The sequence below is a fragment of the Arabidopsis lyrata genome (assembly GCF_000004255.2).
Source record: "Arabidopsis lyrata subsp. lyrata unplaced genomic scaffold ARALYscaffold_5, whole genome shotgun sequence".
Lineage (NCBI taxonomy): Eukaryota > Viridiplantae > Streptophyta > Magnoliopsida > Brassicales > Brassicaceae > Arabidopsis > Arabidopsis lyrata.
In genome coordinates this window covers 10,794,702-10,819,999 of record NW_003302551.1, presented here as the reverse complement: position 1 = coordinate 10,819,999, position 25,298 = coordinate 10,794,702, and the positions used below count along the sequence as shown (strand labels likewise).

Sequence of the window (25,298 nt, the reverse complement as noted above, 5' to 3'; positions counted from 1 at the left end):
TCCATTACAAATTAGTAACCAAACCGATTAAGATATGTGTTCCGATTTAACGCTTCCGCTATAAAAATAACAGTATATATATATATATGTATATATTGTTTTTTCGAAAACCTATTCTTAATTAGAGATATAAGATATAAGCACCGATTATTATTATTTTTTTGGGGTAAAAGTAAAATTGAACTCAAAAACATGATGCAAATAAAATTGGATCTTTTAACCATTACATCTAGTACAACCGCCTTCTCACAAGATGTGATTTTTAAATGTTTGATACATATACATTGTTGAGATCTAAGGTTTAGGCCAAAACCTGACCTGATTGCATATTTAAGACTGTGATTGATTATATTTTATGATTTTTTGATTAAGCTTTGGAATAATTCTCAAGTTTTATTATACCACATCCACTAAGGAAATCCTTTTATACTACCAAGTTCTATTGATTTTTTTTTTAATAACAGGAGGTTATAGGCCAAAGCCTGTAATCTTCCTAAGCCCGAAACTACAGCATGTAATATCAGTTTCGTCCAAAGCGTCACTCGAACCTACGACCTCTAAGCTTCGCCTAGGGTCTTTACCAGTTGAGCTAACGACACTTGGTAAGTTCTATTGATTTGGTCGACTGACATGAAGAAATTACAAAATAAAATCAGGAAGACGATAAGGATCTTAGATTGTCAAGGATCATTTCGTTATCCACCGTATCGGCAGCGTCGACATTGGAAACCAAGGAAGAGAAAGAGCTAAAGTAACACTCAAATCATACATGGTATTAAAGAAATCGACGGTAAAAACTAAAAACCTAAAAGGCAAGATGACATACGAATAACACATGATTTATAGTCTCCTCATCTACGTCGCTCCATAAACAAAGCGAGTCACATAATATCCCTTTGTTAATTAGTCGAACATTGACCACTAAACTCTTTGTATAGGTAGAATTTTGTATCTAACTTTCATAGTATATATTGGAAAAAACGGTCTATTTCCCCATGAGAAGTATGCTTATCACGCCAGATAGAGCTCGTTCTTTGACCTCTGTCTATATGTCCATGAAACGGAAGTTAAACACTTATTTCCCCCCTAATTGGAAGTTCGATATCTTAATCTCCCCGATTCTGAAAGCTGGAGATGTATAACCCCATCGTGCTGGGTTTACTCGGTTTACTGTATATCGAAACCTAATTAAACCGACTAAACCTAATTCGAACCGAAATAAACCTAATTACTACCCGATTACAACCCGATTTCATTCACTTACCCCAAAACGAAATTTCTCGACGAACCCTAGAAACTCAGAATCGAAAATCGAAGCTCTTCGATCTGCTGCTCAAAATCTTGGAGATGTCGGTAGTTCCTCATGATCCTGATGCTCTCGGCGAAGCCGAAGCCGTCGGCGATGTCGATCCTGAAGCTAATGACAGAGATGAATTTCACATGGAAGAGATGCTAAGGGAGTGGACCGACGAACCACCAATCCGCCACGATGTGTACCCGGAGAGTGAGAATGAAGAAAACGACGACGAACCTGGAAGATTTGATACACATGTAAGGCGTGGTGATGGCCATTTGTACTCGAAGCAGAGTTTCTTCAGTGGAGTTGCATTCAAAGAGGCGGTTGTTGATTACGCTCTCAGAACCGGATGCAATCTGAAGCAGTACAGGTATGATAGTGATAAGATTGGATTCAAATGTGTTGGAAATGATGGTAAGGAGGATGGAGCTCGGTGTGAATGGCAAGTTTATGCGGCAATACTTCCGAAGGATCAAATGTGGAAGATTAGGAAATTCATTGACAAACATAGCTGTATCCCAAATGGAGAATGTGAGATGTTTAAAGGTGCCTCATATAGCTAGGTTGTTTGTCGACAAGATTAGGGATAATCCGAGTTCTACATGCCGGCAAAGATTGAAGAAATCATCTTGGAACAATGGAAGATTAGTGTGACTAGGAATCAATGTCAGGCTGCGAGGAAGAAAGCGTTACAGTGGATTGAGAAGGAGTATGATGATCAATTTGCAAGGCTAAGGGACTATGCGGCTGAGATTGTAGATTCAAACAAGGAGTCACATGTTGAGGTAGATTGTCTGACGACTGATGATGGTAAAGACATCTTTAATAGGTTCTATGTTTGTTTTGACAGCCTTAGAAGAACATGGAAGGATTCTTGTAGGCCTCTGATAGGTATTGATGGCTGTTTTCTAAAGAATAAGGTTAAGGGACAGTTACTGGTAGCATTAGGTAGGGATGCTAACAATAGGATCTATCCTATAGCTTGGGGTGTGGTTAAGGTAGAGAACACAGACAATTGGGTTTGGTTTGTGAAGCTGTTGAAAGAGGACTTGGGTTTAAGCAATGGTGAAGGGTTCATCATGATGTCTGATAGACAAAAGGTAACTGCTCTTGTCTTTTGTTGTTTTGTTTTGTCATTTCACTCCTGTCTTAGCTAATGTTTGTTTTTTTTGTTTCAGGGTTTAATCAAAGCTGTTCAGCTTGAGTTACCTAATATAGAGCATCGGATGTGTGTCCAACACATCTATGGGAACTTAAAGAAGACTCATGGTAGTAAAACCAGGATAAAGCCACTGCTCTTGAATTTGGCTTGGGCCTATAATGAAAAAGATTTTAAGCAGCACTTGGAGAAGATATTCTGCTATGACAGTGTTATCTACAATGATGTGATGAAAACAAATCCAAGGAGTTGGTCCAGGGCATTCCAGAAAGTAGGCAGCTTCTGTGAGGATGTTGACAACAACTCAGTGGAGTCTTTCAATGGATCTTTGAACAAGGCAAGAGAGAAGCCATTTGTTGCAATGTTAGAGACTATCAGAAGAATGGCCATGGTAAGGATTGCCAAAAGGTCTGTAGAATCCCATACTCACACAGGTAAGCTTCTCTCTTAATCTCTGTTGTTTACTTAATCTTTGTTGTTTACTTGACAGCTTTTATATCTTTTTTTGCAGGTGCATGTACACCTTATGTTGCCAAGTTTCTAGCTGGTGAACACAAGCTCGCTTCTACTGCCAAAGTATCTACAAGCACCAATGGAATGTATGAAGTGAGGCATGGTTCTGATTATCACCGAGTAGACTTAAAGGCATACACTTGTACATGCAGGAAGTGGCAGATCTGTAGCATCCCGTGTGAGCATGCATATGGAGTCATTCTCTACAAGAAGCTTGAACCTGAGAACTTTGTGTGTCAATGGTTCAGGACAGCAATGTGGAAAAGAAACTACACGGATGGCGTCTGTCCACAAAGAGGACCTAAGTTCTGGCCTGAGAGTCATAGGCCTAGAGTCCATGTGCCTGAGTCACCAGAAGGAGAAGACAACAAGATGACAAAAGCTGAGAAAAAAAGGAAAAAGGGTTTGAATGAGTCTCCTAGTAAGAAGCAGCCAAAGGCAAAGAAAAGAATCATGCATTGTCGTGTTTGTGGGCAAGCTGATCACAATTCAAGACACCATGCTAAAGATAAGGTATGTGAGATTCTTGTTGTGTTTGTGGCATTTGTTGGATTATACTAACACTTGATGTAATTTTGCAGGCTTCTCATTTTGTCTCGCAGCCTTCTCAACCTGAAGCAAGTCAAGGTTCACTCACTCAAGCTTGATCCAAGGAGTAGAAGACTGTCATAGGGTAGAAGAACTAGGGTACTTATATTGTGGTTGTCTCATTGTAATTTTCGACCACATTGTTTCTACGGCTAAATGGATGTTTTGTTTCTACGGCTAAATGGATGTTTAGGATGAATGCTATTTTGAATGTTATCCGGATTCCTCTTTTTCTTTAACTTATTTTGATCAAAATGGCTAATTGGATGTTCTTTTTCTTTAACAAAAGAACAAACAAGATTACTAAATGCATTCTCTTACACATAAATCAAACAAGAGTACAAACATGATCATATTACAAAGACAAAGACATAATTCTCTTACACACTAGTCCACCAAAAGTAGAAACATAAATCCAATCATGATCATATTACAAAGACAAAGACATAAGATATTAGAAAGCTTGGGTTTACATTCATCGGATCATTCATCCTACAAGTTTGGTGAATCCAATCATAATCATACACCCTAACACTACTACAATCATCATCTTCTTATTGCTTGTTTTGGCTTCAGACAAAGCATCTTCCACCTTCTCAAATAACTCCTTCTCTATCTTCATTTGGACATTCTCGGAAACCTTCTTATCAAACTCTAACCTCTCTGTTCTAAGCTCTTTCAACTCCAGCTCAAGTTCACAATTCTTTCCTCTCAATGTCTCTAACTCATTGAGCAAGGCTTCATCAACCCATTTGAAAGTGTGATCATCGTTCCTTAGCTAGATATGAACAGTGATCTTTCAATATTAGAAGAATCTAAAACATGAAAACAGAGGAAATAGAGATTGACATTACCCTATGTTTTGCAGCAAAACCGCAACGAAAGTATCTCCGGTAAGGATTCGGATCGGATTTAGAAATCAATGCCACGATTCCTTCTCCGCACCAGCAGCTCTTTGGCACTCCGACCACTCTTCCTCTTCCACGAGGACCTGTAGAACCCGTCGAACTCGATGATAGATTGCTCATCTTCAAACTCAAATTCGGGTTTTCAAAGAGAAATCGGATTTTAGGGTTCTTGAGTTTTGAATTTGGGGATTTTGAATTTGGGAATTGGGGATTTTTTGTTTGGTTACGACAATGGGTCGGGATGTCGGGTTATAATAAGGAAACCGGTCTGTTTTTTGGTTTGGTTACGACCCATACATAGTTTCGTGTCGGGTTTACACATCAAACCGACGTAACCACGAATCGGGGAGATTAAGATATCGAACTTCCAATTAGGGGGGAAATAAGTGTTTAACTTCCGTTTCATGGACATATAGACAGAGGTCAAAGAACGGGCTCTATCTGGCGTGATACGATAGTTCTCGGGGGGAAATAGACCGTTTTTCCGTCAGTCACCTATTAATGTTTGATGACTAAGCTGCCATTCAACAGTTGACGTGGCGCCTGAATAGTTTAAAACGACGTCGTTTTGGTTATGGTGTATATATAGCCGCAAACCGACATCGTTTATGTATGTAGAATAAATTAAGTTTCAATAATAAGTTTTTGAAAAATTATTCTACATATTCAAAATGATGTTGTTTTGAGTCTATGTATATACCATAGCCAAAACGACGTCGTTTTAGACAATAGATATCACAAAAAAAAACCTTACGTCGAATTTCGGAAGCTGTTTATCCCATAAAAATCGAATGCTCTATATTCTATACCATGATAAATATTATGAAATAAGAATATTATTAGTGTGTTATCGTTTACGTAGTATTCCATAATCCCTTAAAAATACTCCCTATGTTTCAAATTATATGATGTTTTAGAGTTTTTATTTTGTTTCATTATATAGGATGTTTTACAAATTTCTAGACAAACTTTAAATATATTTGATTTTTATGACTACTTGTATTCTGCAGTTTTTATTTTAATTGGTTGAATTTTTTAAATCAAATATTAAATGATAGTAGTTTTTAAAATAAAAAGTAAATTTTTAAAGATATATACTTTTAACTAAAACATCATATATTTTGAAACATAGAGAGTAATGTTTATAAACCCCTAAACATATGCTTTGGAAGGTATTGTCTAGGAGGACTGAATGCTAGCAAGTAGCAAGATCAACGATAAATTCAAAGTTTCTTGCCTGCAGACAACTTGTGTTGTATATAGTCAACAATTGTGTTGCCACATTGGTACTCCAGAGCCAAATGTATTCAATTCATGTATTTTTTTTATGATCGACCCAATTCCAACTTTAATAGATGAAATTATTTAAGATAGTGACCTTTTTCTCTTAAATAAATGAACAAATATTCAAAAAGATTTGGGATTTTCGACACGATTAGCATACGCAACACACTTGGAAGTTTGGACTCTATCCATCAACTTGAAACTTTTCCTTTTAGCAGTATGTCCAATTGACTCATATATAATATTCGTCAAAATTTTAGCCACTTACCATAATTGCCTTCACGATATCTAATTTAACATTTCTAAAAAAATATAATGTAGCAAGGCGTTTTAATTTAACATTTCTAATTTAACATTTCCAGTTTAATTTTCAGTCTGAAGAGGATATGCAAGGCGTTTTGCAGAACGTCCCTTATCATTTTGATGGCTGGATGGTTTCTTTGGTTAAGTGGGAGCCTATAATTTCCGCTACTTATCCGTCAGCAATTAATTTTTGGGTTAAAGTCTCTGATTTACCAATGCACTTGTGGGAAGAAGCAACACTAAAGGCTATAGGAAAAAAAGTAGGTATAATTCGTGAGCTTGATGTGGATTCAGGTAATATCTATGTCACAGTAAATGGTTTTAATCCACTTATGTTTCAAATGGTGGTGCCCTTTGACACAGGTGATGAAGTGGTGGTTTCTTTAGATTACGAGAAGCTGGCTAAATATTGCCACCACTGTTCTAGAATGACTCATGATGTAGCAGTCTGTCCAGAGCTGAATAAGAAGGCGGGAAACAGATTGTTTGAGGAGTATGGGGATAGAAGAGGTGGATCAAGACAGCAACAAATGGTAAAACAGATGCCTCAAGGTAATGAAGGAGGCTGGGAAAAGCCACAAAAACCTGCAGCAAAGAGAGCTTTGGAATTCTCTGGTGAGGAACCTAGTGGTGGTTTCCATTACCAATTGGAGAGGGGTGATAACAGTAGGCAGTCTCACAGGCGGTATGACAAAAATCATGCATCAGGTTGGAAGGAAAAAAAGAGTTTCCCTGGGACTTGGGCTGAGAACAGTGAAGTGGCTGGGAAAGAAGTGGCTATGGAGGGCTTGATGGATTCTCATTACTCTGTTCAGGGAACAGAATTCACAAAGAAGGGTGCAGGGCCAGTGTGGCCTAAGCCACTGTATCAACCAAAGGCAATCTCTAAGGTATCCCAGGCTTCTCACAAGGTTGACAATGTTTCTAAGATTCCAGATTTAGGAGAGGAGAAGAAGGATTCAGTGATGGAAGATGTAACAGAGGTTCAAGACAAGAGCCTTACAGTAGGGATTAATTTCTCGGAGAGTACGGATGATCTCCTTGAAGATGGCGAGTACCATGCTGAGGAGGACATAGAGGTTCAAGTAATGGCAGAGAAGACTACGGAAGATGAAGGCAATGAGACCCATGAGGAGAACATGATTGCCTTACAAGGTAATGTGCAAATCTCTAATGTGTTATCTGATGATATTGGCTTGGTTCGTAAAGGTCTGAAAGGTATAACTCTTGATAGTAAAAAGATTCAGAATTTTAAGGGAACTAGTAGCCAGGGAATTCGGGGAATAAATGGTAATAGGGATTATTCTAGGATTGTGGCTTCTCCAGGGAAACGTTTATTGGCTAAAGCAATGTCTCTTAAATCTGCAGATGATGGTATCAAACAAAAAGTTGCTGATAAGAATAAGGTTAAGGAAGTGACAAAAGCTGGAAGAGCAAATCGTAATTTGAAGAAAGGGATGGTGGATCTCCCGAAACCACCGGCTCATACGTGAAGATCTTGAGCTGGAACTGTCAGGGAATAGGGGCTGAACTGACAGAGAACTTCTTAAAGGATTTATGGAGAGAGCACAAGCCGGATATCTTATTTTTATCGGAAACAAAAAAATGTCTTTCTTTTTTAAAGAAATTTCAAACTTCTTTTGGTTTTAATAATTTGTATTCAGTTGATCCTCGTGGTGTTAGTGGAGGATTAGCTTTATTTTATAATAATGAATTAAAATTGGAGATTCTTTATGCAAGTAATCGAATTATTGATGTTAAAGCATTTTTTGGGAAACAAATAGTGTTTATGTCGTTCGTTTATGGTGATTCTGTTGCCACAAAACGCGAAATGGTTTGGGATAAAATAACAGAGTTGGGTTCTAACCGGGAAAAACCATGGCTAATGGTAGGTGATTTCAATGAGTTGACGGGAAATCATGAAAAAACAGGTGGTAATTTACGATCAGCAGCTTCTTTTGTTCCTTTTAATCTTATGATTCGAAATAACGGTATGTTAGAATTTCCATGCTATGGTGAACAACTATCATGGAGAGGTAATAGGAACCAACAGATAGTCAGGTGCAGACTGGATCGGGCATTGGGAAATGAGGATTGGCATAACTTATTTCCTTATTCAAAAGTGGATTATCTGGATATGATTGGATCTGATCATAGACCGATTTTATTGAGTTGTGGAAAAACTTTGGGTAGAAGAAAACGTCAATTTCGATTTGATAAAAGATGGGTTGGAAAGGATGGCCTTACTGAAGCCATAAATTCAGGTTGGAATCGAACAAGAAATTTTAGAATTCCTGTTTTTGTGGATAAAATAAAGAATTGTAGAAATTCCATTTCATGGTGGAGGAAAAATAATATTCCCACGGGTCAGGCTAATATCTATTCGCTTAAGAGGGCTTTGGAAGAAGCAAAGAATGATGACTCGATTCCACAAGAGGAAATAAAAAGAATCGAAAGTAAAATAAAGGAAGCTTATCATGAGGAAGAAATTTATTGGAAACAAAAGAGCATAAATTTTTGGTTAAAAGTGGGGGATAAAAATACCAAATACTTTCATGCTTCTACAAAAAAAAGAAGGGCAAGAAATAAGATATCAGGTCTATATGGACCTAATGATGTTTGGGAGGAATCAGAAAGAGGGATGGAGGAGATAGCAACTAATTATTTTAAAGAACTTTTTAAGGTCTCCAATACAAATGGAATTGCTGAGATGGTAAATGAAGTGTCTCCAATTATTACGGAAAGTATGAATAGGGAACTAACCAATGAGGTTACCGAAGCAGAAGTTAGGAAAGCTTTATTTTCAATGCATCCAGAAAAGACACCAGGTCCAGATGGTATGACAGCATTATTTTATCAAAGGTTTTGGCATTCTTTAAAGGAAGATTTGGTAGGATTGGTCAGAGATTTTTTCCGAACTGGACGTTTTGATAAGAGAATAAATGAAACAAATATTTGTTTAATTCCAAAGACGGAAAGGCCACAGAAGATGACAGAGTTTAGGCCAATAAGTCTTTGCAATGTGAGTTACAAAATAATTTCAAAAATTCTTTGCTTGAGGCTTAAACACATTTTACCTCGGCTAGTCTCTGAAACACAATCGGCATTCATTTCTGGGAGACTTATTACAGACAACATCTTATTAGCTCAGGAAATGTTTCATGGCTTACGGACTAATAGAATGTGTAGAACGGATTTCCTGGCAATTAAGACAGACATGAGCAAAGCGTATGATAGGATAGAATGGGACTTTTTAGAGGCAATTATGACACGGTTGGGATTCAATTCTAATTGGGTTTCTTGGATCATGTGGAGTGTTAGTTCGGTCTCGTATCAGGTTTTATTGAATGGGGAACCAAGAGGAAATATCATTCCCAGTAGAGGTTTACGGCAAGGTGATCCCTTATCGCCTTATTTGTTTATTTTATGTACGGAGGTACTGATTGCAAATATTAAAAAGGCGGAAAGGGAGAAGAAGCTGACAGGAATTAAGATAGCGAAAAGAAGCCCAGCAATTTCACATCTGCTTTTTGCGGATGATAGTCTCTTTTTCTGTAAAGCGGATTCAGAGCAATGCAAAACGGTGATGGATATTATTGGGAATTATGGTAAAGCTTCAGGGCAAGAGATAAATCTCAGTAAATCATCGGTTATGTTTGGTAAGCGCGTAGCAAACCAAAAAAGAGATCAACTTAAAAACACCCTTGGAATCAGTAAGGAGGGTGGCATGGGTACCTATTTGGGTATACCAGAGAGCTTAGGAGGCTCAAAAAGTAAAATCTTTAATTATGTCCGGGAAAGACTTAATGAACGGATTAATGGCTGGTCAGCTAAATTTCTGTCGAAAGGTGGGAAAGAAACAATGATCAAATCAGTGGCTTTGGCACTACCAACCTATGTTATGTCTTGTTTTAAACTACCTCAAGAGTTAACTTCTAAGTTAACAAGTGCTATTTCTAATTATTGGTGGAGTTCCAATGGGAGAGATCGTGGGATCCATTGGATAGCATGGGAAAAAATGTGTAAGGATAAAGAAGAAGGAGGTTTAGGCTTTCATTCCCTAGACATTTTTAATGATGCCATGTTGGCTAAACAATATTGGCGTTTAATCCAATATCCGAACTCTTTAGTAGCTCGGGTGCTACAAAGCAGATATTTCAGGAATATTCATCCTTTACAGACAAAAAAACCAAACTCTCCATCATTTGGATGGAAGAGTATTTTTTCTACTAAAAGATTAGTTGAAGTGGGAGCTAGATGGTCACTAGGATCGGGTTTCTATCTATCGGTATGGCGAGATCCTTGGATTCCTGATGTTAACCCACGGCCCGCAAATGGAAGAGGAAAAACATTACTTCCAAGTTTGATGGTTAACCATTTAATTAATCCGGTTACTAAAGAATGGCATCTTCCTATTTTACAAGAATTTTTGGATCCAGTGGATATTCAGTTTATTAGGGGATTGGCTATTAGCAAAGTTTATAAGCCAGATAGGCTTATCTGGCATCATACAAGATCGGGAAGATATACAGTAAAATCAGGCTATCGGATTGCTAGAGAGATGACAGAAACGATCGAATGGGGCCCGAATTATAAGAATTTACAAGCACAAGCTTGGAAAGTCAAAGCCCCTCCAAAACTAAAACATTTCTTATGGCAAATTGCTACGGGATCTCTAGCAGTTACTTCAAAATTAGCACATCGAGGGATCCAATGTGACTTTCTCTGTAAAAGGTGTGAGATGGCAGAGGAAACAATAAATCATGCTTTATTTGAGTGCACTCATTCTCAGAAAATATGGGAATTATCAGATATACCTACGGCAATAGGTAGTTTTCCTCTAACCTCGGAATTCTCAAATCTAGATTATCTTTATTGGAGGTTACCATCTAATCTAGATGGGGGGAGAGAAAACTTTCAGTTATGCTTGGATTTTGTGGTTCATCTGGAAAGATAGGAATAAAAAGGTTTTCAAGGAATTACAATCTGAACCCAGAGATATTTTAAATCATGCTTTGAGTGAAAAATTAATGTGGGAAGAAGCTCAGTTGGATCCGATCGAAACTAGTTCTACTACGAAAACTTTGGAACGACCGGTTCAATCTATAAGATGTCGGATTGATGGTTCTTGGAAAAATTCAGATCCAACAATGGGTATAGGATGGTGGTGTTTTCAAGGAAATGATCAAACGATACTGCTCGGTGCAAAGTGCCTTCGGAGGTGTCCCTCCCCTCTTCACTCGGAGATGGAAGCTTTAATTTGGGCTATGAAGAATATCCTTTCAAGAAGGATCGATTGTCAGGTGTTTGAATCAGACTGCTCGGAGTTAGTCTCGATGATACACTCACCGGATGAATGGCTTGCTTTCTCCAATCTTCTAGACGAGTTTGGTTTTCTCCGTCTCTCTTTCCCTTTCTTCTCGCTTTCTCTTATTTCTCGTTTATGTAATGTTCAAGCGGACTGCTTAGTCCGTTCTTCTAGACTTTTATTTTCTGAAGTTATTTTTGTAAACTCTACTCCTCCTAATTGGACAACCAATCAAGGAATTATTTATTAATTAATGTGTGGTTGACAAAAAAAAAAAAAAAAATTATAATGTAGCTTTTTTAAGTTTGTTGAGTCATATATATATATATATATATATATATATATATATATATATATATATTATTTTGAAAAAGAGCTCTATTGTACTTTTTTATATATGATATATTTTTTTTCTTTGCTGAAAAAAAAAAAAAAAGACTTACAAACTAAATTTAAACTCATTCAGTAATTAATATAAGAAAAAAAAAAATTCATTTTAGATATGAATTGTATCTTCCCGAAAATAACGATTCAATTAATCCAAGATTAATAACATTCATGAAATTTTGTTTTTGCTACAACATACATATATTCAGTGTATACAATCAATAGTGCCATATATATAATAAAATAGAAAAAACGAATATCAATAAATAAAAGAATAATTAATTAATTAAACCCACTAACCCAGTAGAGATTGGCCAAGTTGGACCAAGTCAAGTTACGTTACAGAGTCAAACCCCACCACTTGACGCGTTTCTCGCCCCACTTCTTCTTCCTCGCAACTCTTCACTCTGTTTCACACACACATTCTCATATATATATACACACTAACTCTTATCCCCAAATCATAATTCAAAGCTTTTAGATTCAATTTCAATGGCGATCATCAAATCAAACACATATAACAAACCATGTGGCGGTATCACCGTCGTGACTCGTGAAGTGTGGGCGGAGAATCTCGAATCAGAATTTGAGTTAATCAGTGAAATCATCGACGATTTTCCATTTATCTCAATGGACACTGAATTTCCCGGCGTGATTTTCAAATCCGATCTCCGATTTACAAATCCCGCCGATCTCTATAGTCTTCTTAAAGCTAACGTGGATGCTCTTAGTTTAATTCAAGTCGGTCTCACTCTCTCTGATGCTAACGGTAACCTCCCAGATCTCGGTGAAAATCACCGAGGATTCATCTGGGAGTTTAATTTCCGAGACTTTGATGTGGCGCGTGACGCACACGCGCCTGATTCGATCGAGTTACTTCGTCGGCAAGGTATCGATTTCGAGCGGAATTGTCGCGACGGTGTTGATTCGGAGAGGTTTGCGGAGTTGATGATGTCGTCGGGGCTTGTTTGTAATGAGGATGTGAGCTGGGTGACGTTTCATAGCGCGTATGATTTCGGTTACTTGATGAAGATTCTCACGCGCCGAGAATTGCCTAGCGCGTTGGGTGAGTTTAAGCGCGTGATGAGAGTGTTGTTTGGTGAGCGTGTGTATGATGTGAAGCATATCATGAAGTTTTGTGAGAGGAGATTGTATGGCGGTTTAGACCGGGTTGCAAGAACGCTTGAGGTTAACCGGGCGGTTGGGAAATGTCATCAAGCCGGTTCGGATAGTTTGCTTACGTGGCATGCGTTTCAGAGGATGAGGGATTTGTATTTTGTTCAAGATGGGCCGGAGAAACATGCTGGGGTTTTGTATGGGCTTGAGGTTTTTTAAGGGGCTTACTTTTTTTTTTTTATAATTCAAATTCAATTAATTAACTCAATTAATCTTTGTAGTTAATGAATGTTCTTTGGAAAGAGGAAATATATAAAAATAAATAAAGATAAATTTTAGAAATTGAAAACTCCTGTTGTTAATCCATATTAAAATCTTATAAATGCATATGAATTTGAAACTATAAATTCAAGTGAATTCATATGAATATAAATTATTTTCAAATATATATAAACTAATAAACCACCTAAGCTTTTAGCTGCAGCAAAGATTACCTCAAATGCCAAAACATGTATAAACACTTATGATAAAAGCCAAATCAACAAACACATGAAAAAATGCTCGAAACACTAGTGATGTGTTGTTCTGATGACTTTTTTTTTTTAACGATGACGTATAAAAACATGACCAAAATTTTTGGTACCAAACCACACAAAAAAGCCAGAAACAAAAGAAAATGGGGTCTCTAACTTCATAATATCCATATAATCAGAATTTTTAATCATTAATAAATGTATACCAACTAGACCGCGGGGCTATACTTAAAAAAAAATATAATGTTATTTTATTTAAGATTGACTGAAGATTTTTTTTTTGGTAGGGTGGGGGAGAGACAAAGGCTCGCTCCTCTTTTTATTAGTGCAAAAAATTAAAATTATATCCGCACATTTCGTGCCTTCGTCGACCCGCTAGCATCCTCTAAACAAATCGAGACTACACAATCCGGTCTAGAGTCTAACATATGAAACCCAAAAGGTAGAGAGATAGCATAGTTCGCTAACCCGTCAGCAAGACGGTTAGCTTCCCTATAAACGTGAGAAATTCGGACTATCCAGTCCTTCGACAGAAAGCCATAGCACATTTAACTGAAGATATATCATATTAATTTGTATTTTTAAATGTAGATATCTATCTATCAATTTTTGAGTATAGATACGAAAACGTTTTGAGTTTTTTTTTTAATTTAAATAAAGCAACGGCTTAAATGTTGATAGATATAGTTTTTTTTCCTGTGTGTATATGATTGTTCTATGTGAATATTTTGATTATTATAAATTAGTATTTTTACTGCTATGCAAAATGTTAATATAAATATTTGTTACAAATGTTTTTTGAAGATATAAGGAAAGATTGTGTAGAGATTTTTAGAAACAAATTAGGCAAGATATTGTTTGTTTAATATCTTTTATTTAAATTTTGTAAAACTAATAATAAATGTCAATGACATGGACTTGTAAATACTTAGGAACTCTAAGATTTATTTGTTAAGTGTACTCCAAAAATGTATATATAGATATCTATTTAGGCGATTTATGAAAAAAATAAATCTATTTCGACTTTTTTATCCTAGTATTTTTTATTTTATTTTTTCCACTTATATCCCCAAGCATAATCTAGTTGTAGAAACAAGGAACGATTGAACTTTTTTTGAATGTTTGGAAAAAACATAAGAATATTTATAATTATACATAGTCAACTAAAAGTTTTTTTTTATAATTAGATATAGTTAGATACGGAAAACTTAATTCTACCCAATTCTCCAAGCATTTTTATACCTAGCTAGTAGTATTCACAAATATCCGATATTATTCCAACAATAATTGAGTGAAGCTTTGTTGGTGAAAAAGAAAAAAAGAGTAAAATAAATACGAACTTTGATTTTGTAGAAAACCCAATCACATGCGTTTGTCTATATGGATCTATATTTTGTGTCTGTGAGAACACATTAATTAGTTTTCACTTCAATATAAAAGGAATTGGAGAGTTAGGCAAAAAAACAAAACAAGAAAATGTCTGTCTTCCTTTGTTTCCTCTTACTCTTCCTTCTCTCTTTAGTCTTCTTTAAAAGGCTTTTACCGTCGAAAGGAAAGCTTCCTCCTGGACCTACGGGTCTACCGATCATCGGAAACTTACACCAGCTTGGAAAGGTTCTTCACCAATCTTTTCACAAAATCTCCCAAGAATATGGACCAGTGGTGCTTCTCCATTTCGGGGTAGTCCCAGTGATCGTTGTCTCCTCCAAAGAAGGAGCTGAGGAAGTGCTCAAAACTCATGATCTTGAGACTTGTAGCCGACCGAAAACAGCCGCGGTTGGCTTGTTTACTTACAACTTTAAAGACATTGGTTTCGCTCCCTTTGGTGAGGACTGGAGAGAGATGAGGAAAATCACAATGCTTGAGCTCTTTAGCTTGAAAAAACTCAAGTCTTTTAGGTACATTAGAGAAGAAGAGAGTGAATTGTTGGTCAAGAAATTATCCAAATCTGCTGACGAGTCAGAAACCTCATTAGTTAATTTGAGGAAAGTCTTTTTCTCCTTCACAGCAAGCATCATTTGTAGACTTGCCTTTGGACAGAACTTCCACCAGCGCGATTTTGTTGATATGGAGAGAGTGGAAGAGTTGGTGGTTGAGTCAGAGACCACCCTAGGCACCTTGGCGTTCGCCGATTTCTTCCCTGGAGGATGGCTCATAGACCGGATATCCGGTCATCATTCGACGGTGCACAAAGCCTTTTCCAAACTCGCCAATTTCTTTAAACATGTAATCGATGATCATTTGAAGACTGGACCTCAAGATCACTCGGACATCGTTAGTGTCATGTTGGATATGATCAATAAACCAACAAAAGTCGATTCTTTCAAAGTCACTGATGACCATCTCAAAGGAGTCATGTCTGTGAGTACAAATACTTTTAGAGTAAAATCTTTTACATTTCTAACTTGAATAACAAGATTACTATACCTTAAGAAGCAAGTTAACTTAAGGTATAGAAAAATATCTCGTTTTGATAGGTATTGTGTGATTTGAGCAGGATATGTTTTTGGCTGGAGTGGATGGGGGAGCCATCACGTTGTTATGGACAATGACAGAGCTAAGCAGACATCCGAGAGTGATGAAGAAACTCCAAGAAGAGATACGAGCAACTCTTGGACCCAACAAAGAGAGAATCACAGAAGAAGTTCTAGAAAAAGTTGAGTACTTGAAACTGGTGATCATGGAAACATTCAGATTACACCCACCAGCTCCTCTCTTGCTCCCAAGACTAACTATGGCTGACATCAAGATTCAAGGCTACAACATTCCCAAGAACACCATGATCCACATCAACACGTACACGATAGGACGTGATCCTAAATACTGGAAAAATCCCAGTGAGTTCATCCCCGAGAGGTTTCTCGATAACCTTATCGAATATAACGGCCAACATTTTGAGCTATTGCCGTTTGGATCCGGACGTAGGATCTGTCCTGGAATGACCACGGGGATCACCATCGTCGAGCTCGGCCTTCTTAACCTTCTTTACTTCTTCGATTGGAGTTTGCCCAATGGAATGACCACTGCAGACATTGACATGGAAGAAGATGGAGGTTTCGCTATGGCCAAGAAAGTCCCTCTTGTGCTCATACCAACTTCTCATCGCTGGTGAAAAATGTAAAAGTTCAACTGAGATCAAGATTTCTATATGTTTGTTTACTTTACTATCATCGGTTTGGTTTTTGTGTTTTACGTTTATCATGTCTTGTAATGGTTATATTTCAATTCATGTTTAGAATTATGTTTTAATAGTGTCTTCAATAAAACTTACGTTTAATATCTAACCTATCTAACATTAGTTGTATATTTCAATTTTTGTTGAAATGGTCTTTTAATTAGAAATCCGTAAGTTTGTATTTTAGTGACTTAAAATGTTACGTAGAATCTGTTGTTATTCAATCAAGATTTTTAAAAAATTTGTTAAAGTTTGGTGTTACTAGTTTAAGATTTATAAAAAGTAATCTAAAATCTTCATAAATATGAAGTTATTGGATTCATACTTTTATAAAGTCAATAAAAGTTTTGTGTTATTCAATTAAAACAAAAGTATCTATGATTGTTAATGAATTAAATTAATACTAGATCATCACCCGTACTACAGTACGAGTTGAATTTCATTTATTACAAAATTTATAAATTTTATGTTTTATAATAAAGTTGTGATATATTATAATAGTAAGTGAAAAAATAATATTTTTTGTCAGTCCCTATATATAATATTAGAATGAATATATTTTATTTTTTCTATAGTATTCAATTATGGATTTTTTTTTTAAGATATGAAAACGGAAAATAAGATTATTTTTAAAAAAAATTAAAATTGTTTTAACAATGAGTTAATTTATGTTAACAACCACAAAATCAGAGTGCATATAATTTAGTTAGATCAAAAATTTAAATATCATAAATGAATCGCATCTAAAACGTATATTATTTTGAATTACTTAAGAAAATTAGCTATTATTTTGAATTAATTTAGAAAATTATTTTTTCAAATTCTGATTCATTGGTTGTTGAAATAGAGATTTGTTTGAGCTAATTACGGAATTTACCTATTATTCACATAATCAAATATGTTATGAACATATATTTGGTATATAATAATACCAAATTCAATCCGTGTGTAGTCTATATTTTCATTTTACAATCCGTATGAAAATATTGCGGCGCAATCTATTATTTATTATTTTCAAAATTGCTTGCAGAATCAAATTTTCAAATATTTAGAAGTGTCAAACCTTATTTAACTCATCTCATCATAAAATCTTAAAATGCCGTCTGTTATAAGGATCATAACTTTCTACCATATAATACATTACATTTAACCCGCCGTCTACTATAAATATTTTAAACATATCTTTTTAGAAAATCAAATTAATGTATTTATAATTTTTTTTATCTTTTAATCTATTAAATATTTATGATATTCTTTAATATATTAAATTAAACTATTTTAAAATGTTGAAAATTAAAATCCTTAAATTCTTTTATTGTATTATGTAAAATTATGAATTTTAAAAAAATGATATGAAATTAAATATAAATATTCAAATAGTTATAAGGATCATAACTCATTTCATCGTATAATATATTATATTCAACCTGCCGCCTATTATAAATATTTGTTTCAAAAAATCAAATTAGAGTATTTATACTTCATAAATTTTTGATTTATTAAGTATTGATGATATTAAAAAAAAAGGAATATATTACTCAAATATGAATTTTTGACCCGTTAAATTTGTTCTTTCATACATTGAATAATTTATATTCGTTTTTAAAATTCAAATCTTGGTATATGCGGAAACAAATTTACTTTTTTTTTATTATTATATAGATGATATAATGATTTATTTATTTATAGAAATAGAATCATATAAAGATGAGAGGTGAAGTATAATAATTAATAACAAATTAATATGGTAAGTTAGATATCAAATCTTATATGTTCATTTTGATTGGTCATTCTTTTTAAAGAAATTAATAATAGATTTTCGTTTTTATAATTAAATTAAATTAATTAAATTGCATAAAATAGTATTTGACTTGTTTATCCTTAATTAGTTGAATTAATTTACTCTATAAAATTTTATTTCTAATGGCATTCTTAAGTAAATTCTTACAAAAAGGAAGGTTAATTAAGGGTAATCCATAAATTGTACTCCCCAAATAATAGTATAGGATTATGTTATTGGTTTATGATTTTCTACATTTTTTTTCACAAATTAAAGTCATGAAAATATCATAAAAAAGATAGATTGTTTGGAAAACTTTACAAAATTATGAAAAAATAATTAACAAAATTATAGAAAACTCTCTAGCAATTGTTTAAAATCTTTCATTTGTTTACTTTATATGATTTGTTAAAGTCATCAAGATTCCTTGTAAATTAGGAACCAATAACATCCCTTTAGGGTAATTTCTTATGTGAGATTCAAGGAAGAGGAAAAAAAGCCTTACTTTAGTACAAAAACTTAATCACAACTGAAATGTTATATAATCATTGGCTTTCATTGTAGAAGACCAAAACTGTGGAGTCCAAACTTTTAGTTATTTGTATTTCTATTTTTTTTAATTTGATGCTCATTTTTGTCAATTACCCCAAATTTAACAAGTTAGCTAATCCGTGTCGAGATTTTATATGGGCCTAGTTGGGCTTTAATCAAAATGTTAAATATGGAGGCTTATCAGAAAGAAAGTAAATGTAAAGATAATTGTGGTAGGTATGTGTTTAGCCCAACATTTTTTTTCCATACTCCAAATCTACTGTTAAAGAATAAATTCATATATTTTGGGAGAATTCATAAGTGTAACTGTGTAAGAAGCAAGTTCTTGCCTCCTTTTATTCTCTCTTGTTTCTCCAATGGCGGAAACTCAGAAAACTTCTTATCAGGAACCTCGGGGTTGTCCATTGGTTGAACTTCTTGTAAGTGTCTTTACCTTTACCTCGAGAATTTTCAAGTTTTTTGTATAAATAAAATCGATGTTATTGTTGACCGAAAAAAAAAGACTCGATAAGATTTACGATACATGGCATGTAAGTGTGAAGATATATGTTGAAATGGTGCTGAGATCTTCCGGTGATGTTTTCTTTGTTTTGGCTTCTATGAATTTAAGGTTCAAAGTATTGGGGAAGTCTTATTTGGGAATTAGTTGCCGAGATAGGACTTTGATTTTTTTTATATCTTAACTTTTTGGAATTTATTGTTTAACTAGAGTAAGCAAAGTGAGATTATGATGCTAATTGTAATTTTCTTTTGTCAGTTTCGGTAATTCTTCTGCCAAGTTTAATAAATCTGTGGAATGGTTACATTTCCATAGGTTTTGTCTAATCTTGTCTTACAATTACATGAAGAATAAAACTGATCCTAATGCTGAGAAGGAAGGACTGTTTGTGTTAGCTATGTGTACTTGTCTACAATGATCTAATCCGGGTTTAGGTGATAAGGCAAAGAAATTGATTGATTTGATTTGCCAAGCAGAGGAGGATGGTAATCTTATAGATCTAACTGTGGCAGCTAATACTTTTAGGGGTATATGATACAACACTCGGGTTATGAGAATTAGATTTGATACTAAAGGTGGAGTAACTGAGCAAGCATATCATCTCAATATCACATTTGCATTCTTCATGTTGCGAGTAACCATACCCTGTGATAAAGTAAGATCAAAGTAAACATATATATGAAAGCCTAAAGATGGAACATGACTTTATTTAGTCACTTAAAGTTTGACCAAAGTAAACATACCCTGCATTAACATTTCTCTGCAGGTTGCATTTATAGTTTGAACATTGTTTTCATCATATATATATAGGAAGACATACAAAACTTAGTAGTTGCAGAGAAACTTCTTGTCTTGTTTATGCTTCATAACCAACACAAAGAGTCTTATCAGAGAAAACAAACATGGCTGATACTGTGTTTTGGTTAAAGTAATATATCTTCTGTTTAGGAAACTTGTCAATAAAGAAGGACAAAATTTGCAAATCAAACAATTATAAAAAAACTAAAGTTTCCATTAAAATCGGCACTAATACATTGAATACTCTTTTCTACCAGATCAAAATACATTCATAATACTAACAAGAAGATAAAGCATAAACACTAAGAAGTGTTTTCATACAGATTTAAGACATAGATACTCTCGGCATCAAGACGAAGCCACCAGAAGGCGGAAAATAAGGACCAAACATCGGTCTTAGCAGCGGAAACGGTGGTGGAGGCGGCGGTGGTAGCCCGTAGGAACTTTTCATCATCAAATGATGAATCATATGCAGCTTTTGCTTCAAACGATCTGATATAACTCTATAGCCAAGCCCAAACACAACCCCTTCAGATTCTTGCACATTGTTGCAGATCTTAGCCATCTTAGCGAAAACCCTAGCCGTTAATTCGCTATCCGAACCCGCGTGGTGTGCAGTACCAACACGGTTAAGTCCCAACTCATGAGCTAGACTCTCCAAACCAAGTCTGCTACTTAGTCCTAGGCATCGACCAGCCATGACTTTCAAATCGTAAACAGAACCGAGAATTCTCGCCACCGCTTTCGAAAACCTCTCAGAAGTAAAGGGTAAATCTTCTCCGGTGAAACACTTGAGTAAATAAGCGATATCGTAATATCCATGAAACGTGACCCAAGTGATATTCCTCGTCTTCTTCAAAATCCAAAACAGCTCCGAGAAAAAACCCTTGATTCCGATACCTTCTTCTCTAATCTTCCTCAGATCAAGACCGTTGCGCCTAAGGAACTCGATGGATTTCTCGTTTCTAGCATCGTCAACTCCGAAATCTGAGAAATTGATTTCCCAAGTTCCTCCAATTCTTCCATTGATGTCGAACAGAGTAAGACCTAACTGGATCAGTTTTGTTCTGTCGACACTAAAGCTCATGTCGTTGTAACGTTCGTCGTCTGTTGCGTCTTGTGAAGTTTGTCTTAAAGAACCTGGAAACTCTGTGTCGATTGCAATGAAACGGTAGTTTCGTAGACAATCTTCGATCAAACTCATCTCTTCGTTTCGATTCCAACTCCAGATTTCACGACACTGTTTGTTTTTCATCTCTGACATCGTTTTTTTTTTTTTGGTTCAAGCGAGAAGAGAGAGAAATTATCTGAGAAAAGGAAAATAATTGTGAAGGAGAGTCTTGGGACTCAAGCTTATTATATAGAGTCTTTGACTGCAAGTCCGCAAGAGTCTTGGATTTAATTTTATTAGTGATTTGGATTTTGGAAAAAGGAAATTTCCTTTTCTTTCGAAGTTCCTTTGATATTATTATTATCGTTTGGTAATTTTCTGATAATTACACTTTTCAGATATTTAAAAAATTTTAAATACAAATTTCTCTTTACAAAACCTAATTAAATGAATCGAGCCAGGTTGGAAACTTTTTTTTTCTTTAATGAAAGTTTATTTATTTTGGTTATTGTAAGATATAAAAGTAGCCATCACTTTGAGTGTCATTAGACTTAAAAGTCAAAATATTATAAAATAATGCAAAAATTTGAGATTATTATTTTAATAGCTAAAGAAAAATTAAACCTATTTTAAAACATATTTCATCACTATATTAGTGTGATAAGACCCAAAATGTTTTAAAAAGGCAAAAATTCAAAATTAAAAAATTTCATTTTTTTATTAGTTAAATGAATCGTTCCAATGAAATCTAATTTAAGATAAATATCTCGGAAAATAAATACTATATTTGCGATTGTAGCTGTCATTGCTAATATGTTGAATTTAGTCGCTAAATGCGTTAGCTGTATCTACAAAATTAAGACTGTCAGTATCCTAAAATTCAAAATAACTTTTTAACAGTTTAATATGTTATTGATTAATTTTGGTATATATCAATTGCAAATATCGAAGATTTCTTTGACACCTGTAAAGTTTCTGTTTCAATTAATTTATGATAATTTTAATTTGTTTTGGGAAACACTAATTGGTAAAAGAAGAGCATATATAAAATGTCAGTATTTTTTGGATTATTTGGTACATTTAAAAAGACTTAGATTTTGATACAATGGGTATCCGACCTGTTTACAAATGCAAGACTTAGATTTGACAGAGAAGGTGGAGTAATCAAATCATATCAATGTCACATTTGTTGCCAGTAACCATATCCTAATTAAGTATTCTTTTGTCTGTTCTAACTTCTAAGTGACCCGGTTGCAGAGAAACTTCTTGTCTTATTTATGCTTCACTAATTTATGACCCAACACAAAACATGTCTTGTGATAGATAACTTTTTGAGCTCTCAAAGATACTTACCAGAGAACACAAACATGGGTGATAATGTAGTAGATACTAGATAAGACTACAAAGGCAATATATCTTCAGTACTGTAGGAAACTTATCAGGAAATAAGGACAAAGTGTTTGTATTAAACAACTATAAAAAACTAAGGTGGTGTTATTCAATGATGAATTTTAATAGAATTGAAATCCAATACTAATCTAGTGTTATTCAACTGATGATTCCAAATCTAACTTTAAAATCTGGTGTTATTGGATCTTATACTTCATTAGATTTTAATAGTTTGGTGTTATTCAACTAAGATTTAAAATACTTCATTAAAATCCAGTGTTATTCAAAACTAAAAGACTTGTAAAATCTTTGTATATTAAATCATTTGAAATGAAACCTCTTTGGAGTTTCATCAGTAAATTATAGAATCAAAATCCAAGATATACTGCAGAGATTTTGAAATTCATACAAACAGAATTGACTTTAAAAACAATATCAGAAAGCAAATCTAAACCTTAAAGAATTGACTTTAACTCCATGATTGAATAACACCTCCTAAACTTTCCATTAAAATCGGCACTAATACATTGAATACTCTTTTCTACCAGATCAAAATACACTGACAATACTAACAAGAAGATATACTAACACATCAAAGCATAAACACTAAGAAGTATTTAAGACAGAGATACTCTCGGCATCAAGACGAAGCCACCAAAAGGCGGAAAACCAGGTACAAACATTGGTCTTAGCAGCGGAAACGGTGGTGGAGGTGGCGGTGGTGGTCCATAGAAACTTGTCCTCGTCACATGGTTCATATGCTGCTTTTTCTTTAAATGATCTGATATAACTCTATACCCAAGTCCATAAACATGGCCTTCAGATTCTTGCACATTGTTGAAGATCTTAGCCATCTTAGCGAAAATTTGAGCCGTTAATTCTCTATCCGAACCGGCATGGTGTGCAGTACCAACACGGTTAAGTTCTAACTCATGAGCTAGACTCTCCAAACCAAGTCTGCTACTTAGTCCTTGGTGTTGACCAGCCATGACATTCAGATCATAAACAGAACCGAGAATTCTGGCCACCGCTTTCGAAAACCTCTTAGGAGTATACGGTAAAGCTTCTCCGGTGAAACACTTGAGTAAATAAGCGATATCGTAATATCCATGAAATGTGACCCAGGTGATATTCCTCGCCTTCTTCAGAATCCAAAACAGCTCCGAGAAAAAACCCTTGATTCCGATTCCTTCTTCTCTAATCTTCCTCAGATCTAGACCGTTGCGTCTAAGGAACTCGATAGATTTCTCGTTTCTAGCATCATCAACTCCGAAATCTGAGAAATTGATTTCCCAAGTACCTCCAATTCTATTAGGGATAATATTATCCCACACTGGAAAGGATAAGGGATCTTGACTAGTATATAAGATATATGGGTCTCTCCACTCATTGCCAATTGGTTTTGAGTTGGAAGCCCATATTCTAATATGGTATCAGAGCCCAATCCGTACATGTCCAAATCTAATCCACCATCGGCCCGACCCAATAGTTGGCCCGCCGATCCATGCCCGAGCATACCGAGATCAATGGCTAGAGCCATCATCTCGAGGGGGCGTATTAGAGATAATATTATCCCACACTGGAAAGGACAAGGGATCTTGACTAGTATATAAGATATATGAGTCTCTCCACTCATTACCAATTGGTTTTGAGTTGGAAGCCCATATTCTAATAAATTCTTCCATTGATGTCGAACAGAGTAAGACCTAACTGAATCAGTTTTGTTCTATCGACACTAAAGCTCATGTTGTTGTAACGTTCGTCGACTGTTGCATTTTGTGAAGTTTCCCTCAAACAACCTGGAAACTTTGTGTCGATTGCAATGAAACGGTAGTTTCGTAAACAATCTTCGATTAAACTCATCTCTTCGTTTCGATTCCAACTCCAGATTTCACGACACTGTTTGTTTTTCATCCCTAACATTGTTTTTTTTTTTTTTTTTGGTTCAAGCGAGAGAGAGAGAGAGAGAGAAATTATCTGAGAAAAGGAAAATAATTGTGAAGGAGAGAGTCTTGGGACTCAAGCTTATTATATAGAGTCTTTGACCGCAAGTCCGCAAGAGTCTTGGATTTAATTTTATTAGTGATTTGGATTTTGGAAAAAGGAAATTTCCCTTTTTTTCGAAGTTCCTTTGATATAAAATTATCGTTTGGTAATTTCTGATAATTTCAGATATTTAAAAATTTTAAAGACAAATTTCTCTTTACAAAACCTGATTAAATGAATTTAGCCAGGTTGGAAACTTTTTTTTTTCTTTAATGGAAGTTTATTTATTTTTGTTTATTTTAAGATATAAAAGTAGTCATCACTTTGAGTGTCATTAGACTTAAAAGTCAAAATATTCTAAAATAATGCAAGAAATGGAGATTATTATTTTAATAGCTAAAGAAAAATTATACCTGTTTTAAAACATATTTCATCACTATATTAGTGTGATAAGATCCAAAATGTTTTAAAAAGGCAAAAATTCAAAATTAAAAAATTTCAATTTTTATTAGTTAAATGAATCGTTCCAATGAAATCTAATTTAAGATAAATATCTCGGAAAATAAATACTATATTTGCGATTGTAGCTGTCATTGCTGATATGTTGAATTT

The 25,298-nt window shown here is 34.7% G+C and overlaps 9 protein-coding genes across 10 annotated transcripts; 6 read left to right on the top strand and 3 right to left on the bottom strand.

The window, feature by feature from the left end:
* Positions 1-1,347: 1,347 nt before the first annotated feature.
* On the top strand, positions 1,348-1,860 carry LOC110228506. The gene has a single exon (XM_021026155.1). The coding sequence runs from the start codon at positions 1,348-1,350 to the stop codon at positions 1,858-1,860; it is 513 nt and encodes a 170-aa protein (XP_020881814.1).
* A 752-nt stretch (positions 1,861-2,612) lies between these two features.
* Positions 2,613-3,187, top strand: LOC110228505. The gene is made up of 3 exons (XM_021026154.1): positions 2,613-2,890; positions 2,968-3,147; positions 3,183-3,187. Exons 1-3 carry the CDS (start codon positions 2,686-2,688, stop codon positions 3,185-3,187), a joined length of 390 nt encoding a protein of 129 aa, XP_020881813.1. The 5' UTR covers positions 2,613-2,685.
* Positions 3,150-3,773, top strand: LOC110228411. The gene is made up of 2 exons (XM_021025855.1): positions 3,150-3,482; positions 3,551-3,773. The coding sequence occupies exons 1-2, from the start codon at positions 3,225-3,227 to the stop codon at positions 3,614-3,616; spliced, it is 324 nt and encodes a 107-aa protein (XP_020881514.1). The 5' UTR covers positions 3,150-3,224; the 3' UTR covers positions 3,617-3,773.
* A 90-nt stretch (positions 3,774-3,863) lies between these two features.
* Positions 3,864-4,752, bottom strand: LOC110228410 (uncharacterized protein At4g04775-like). Its single transcript, XM_021025853.1, has 2 exons — positions 4,412-4,752; positions 3,864-4,335 (listed from the first exon to the last, which is right to left on the bottom strand). The coding sequence occupies exons 1-2, from the start codon at positions 4,583-4,585 to the stop codon at positions 4,045-4,047; spliced, it is 465 nt and encodes a 154-aa protein (XP_020881512.1). The 5' UTR covers positions 4,586-4,752; the 3' UTR covers positions 3,864-4,044.
* Positions 4,753-6,045: 1,293 nt separating this feature from the next.
* On the top strand, positions 6,046-7,647 carry LOC110228404. 2 transcript variants are annotated; one of them, XM_021025842.1, is made up of 3 exons: positions 6,046-6,312; positions 6,416-7,207; positions 7,421-7,647. In XM_021025842.1, exons 2-3 carry the CDS (start codon positions 6,481-6,483, stop codon positions 7,543-7,545), a joined length of 852 nt encoding a protein of 283 aa, XP_020881501.1. In that variant the 5' UTR covers positions 6,046-6,312; positions 6,416-6,480; the 3' UTR covers positions 7,546-7,647. The 2 variants fall into 2 exon arrangements, with proteins under 2 accessions (XP_020881501.1, XP_020881500.1); XM_021025841.1 differs by having other exon boundaries at positions 6,416-7,647.
* Positions 7,648-11,940: 4,293 nt separating this feature from the next.
* Positions 11,941-13,212, top strand: LOC9313397 (probable CCR4-associated factor 1 homolog 9). Its single transcript, XM_002877283.2, has one exon. The coding sequence runs from the start codon at positions 12,240-12,242 to the stop codon at positions 13,080-13,082; it is 843 nt and encodes a 280-aa protein (XP_002877329.1). The 5' UTR covers positions 11,941-12,239; the 3' UTR covers positions 13,083-13,212.
* Positions 13,213-14,849: 1,637 nt separating this feature from the next.
* Positions 14,850-16,629, top strand: LOC9311723 (cytochrome P450 71B38). Its single transcript, XM_002877282.2, has 2 exons — positions 14,850-15,757; positions 15,894-16,629. Exons 1-2 carry the CDS (start codon positions 14,873-14,875, stop codon positions 16,506-16,508), a joined length of 1,500 nt encoding a protein of 499 aa, XP_002877328.1. The 5' UTR covers positions 14,850-14,872; the 3' UTR covers positions 16,509-16,629.
* A 3,767-nt stretch (positions 16,630-20,396) lies between these two features.
* Positions 20,397-21,577, bottom strand: LOC9311722 (putative CCR4-associated factor 1 homolog 8). Its single transcript, XM_021025847.1, has one exon. The coding sequence runs from the start codon at positions 21,462-21,464 to the stop codon at positions 20,526-20,528; it is 939 nt and encodes a 312-aa protein (XP_020881506.1). The 5' UTR covers positions 21,465-21,577; the 3' UTR covers positions 20,397-20,525.
* Positions 21,578-23,317: 1,740 nt separating this feature from the next.
* LOC9311721 (putative CCR4-associated factor 1 homolog 8) lies at positions 23,318-24,240 on the bottom strand. Its single transcript, XM_021026153.1, has 2 exons — positions 24,209-24,240; positions 23,318-24,122 (listed from the first exon to the last, which is right to left on the bottom strand). The coding sequence occupies exons 1-2, from the start codon at positions 24,238-24,240 to the stop codon at positions 23,318-23,320; spliced, it is 837 nt and encodes a 278-aa protein (XP_020881812.1).
* Positions 24,241-25,298: the final 1,058 nt, after the last annotated feature.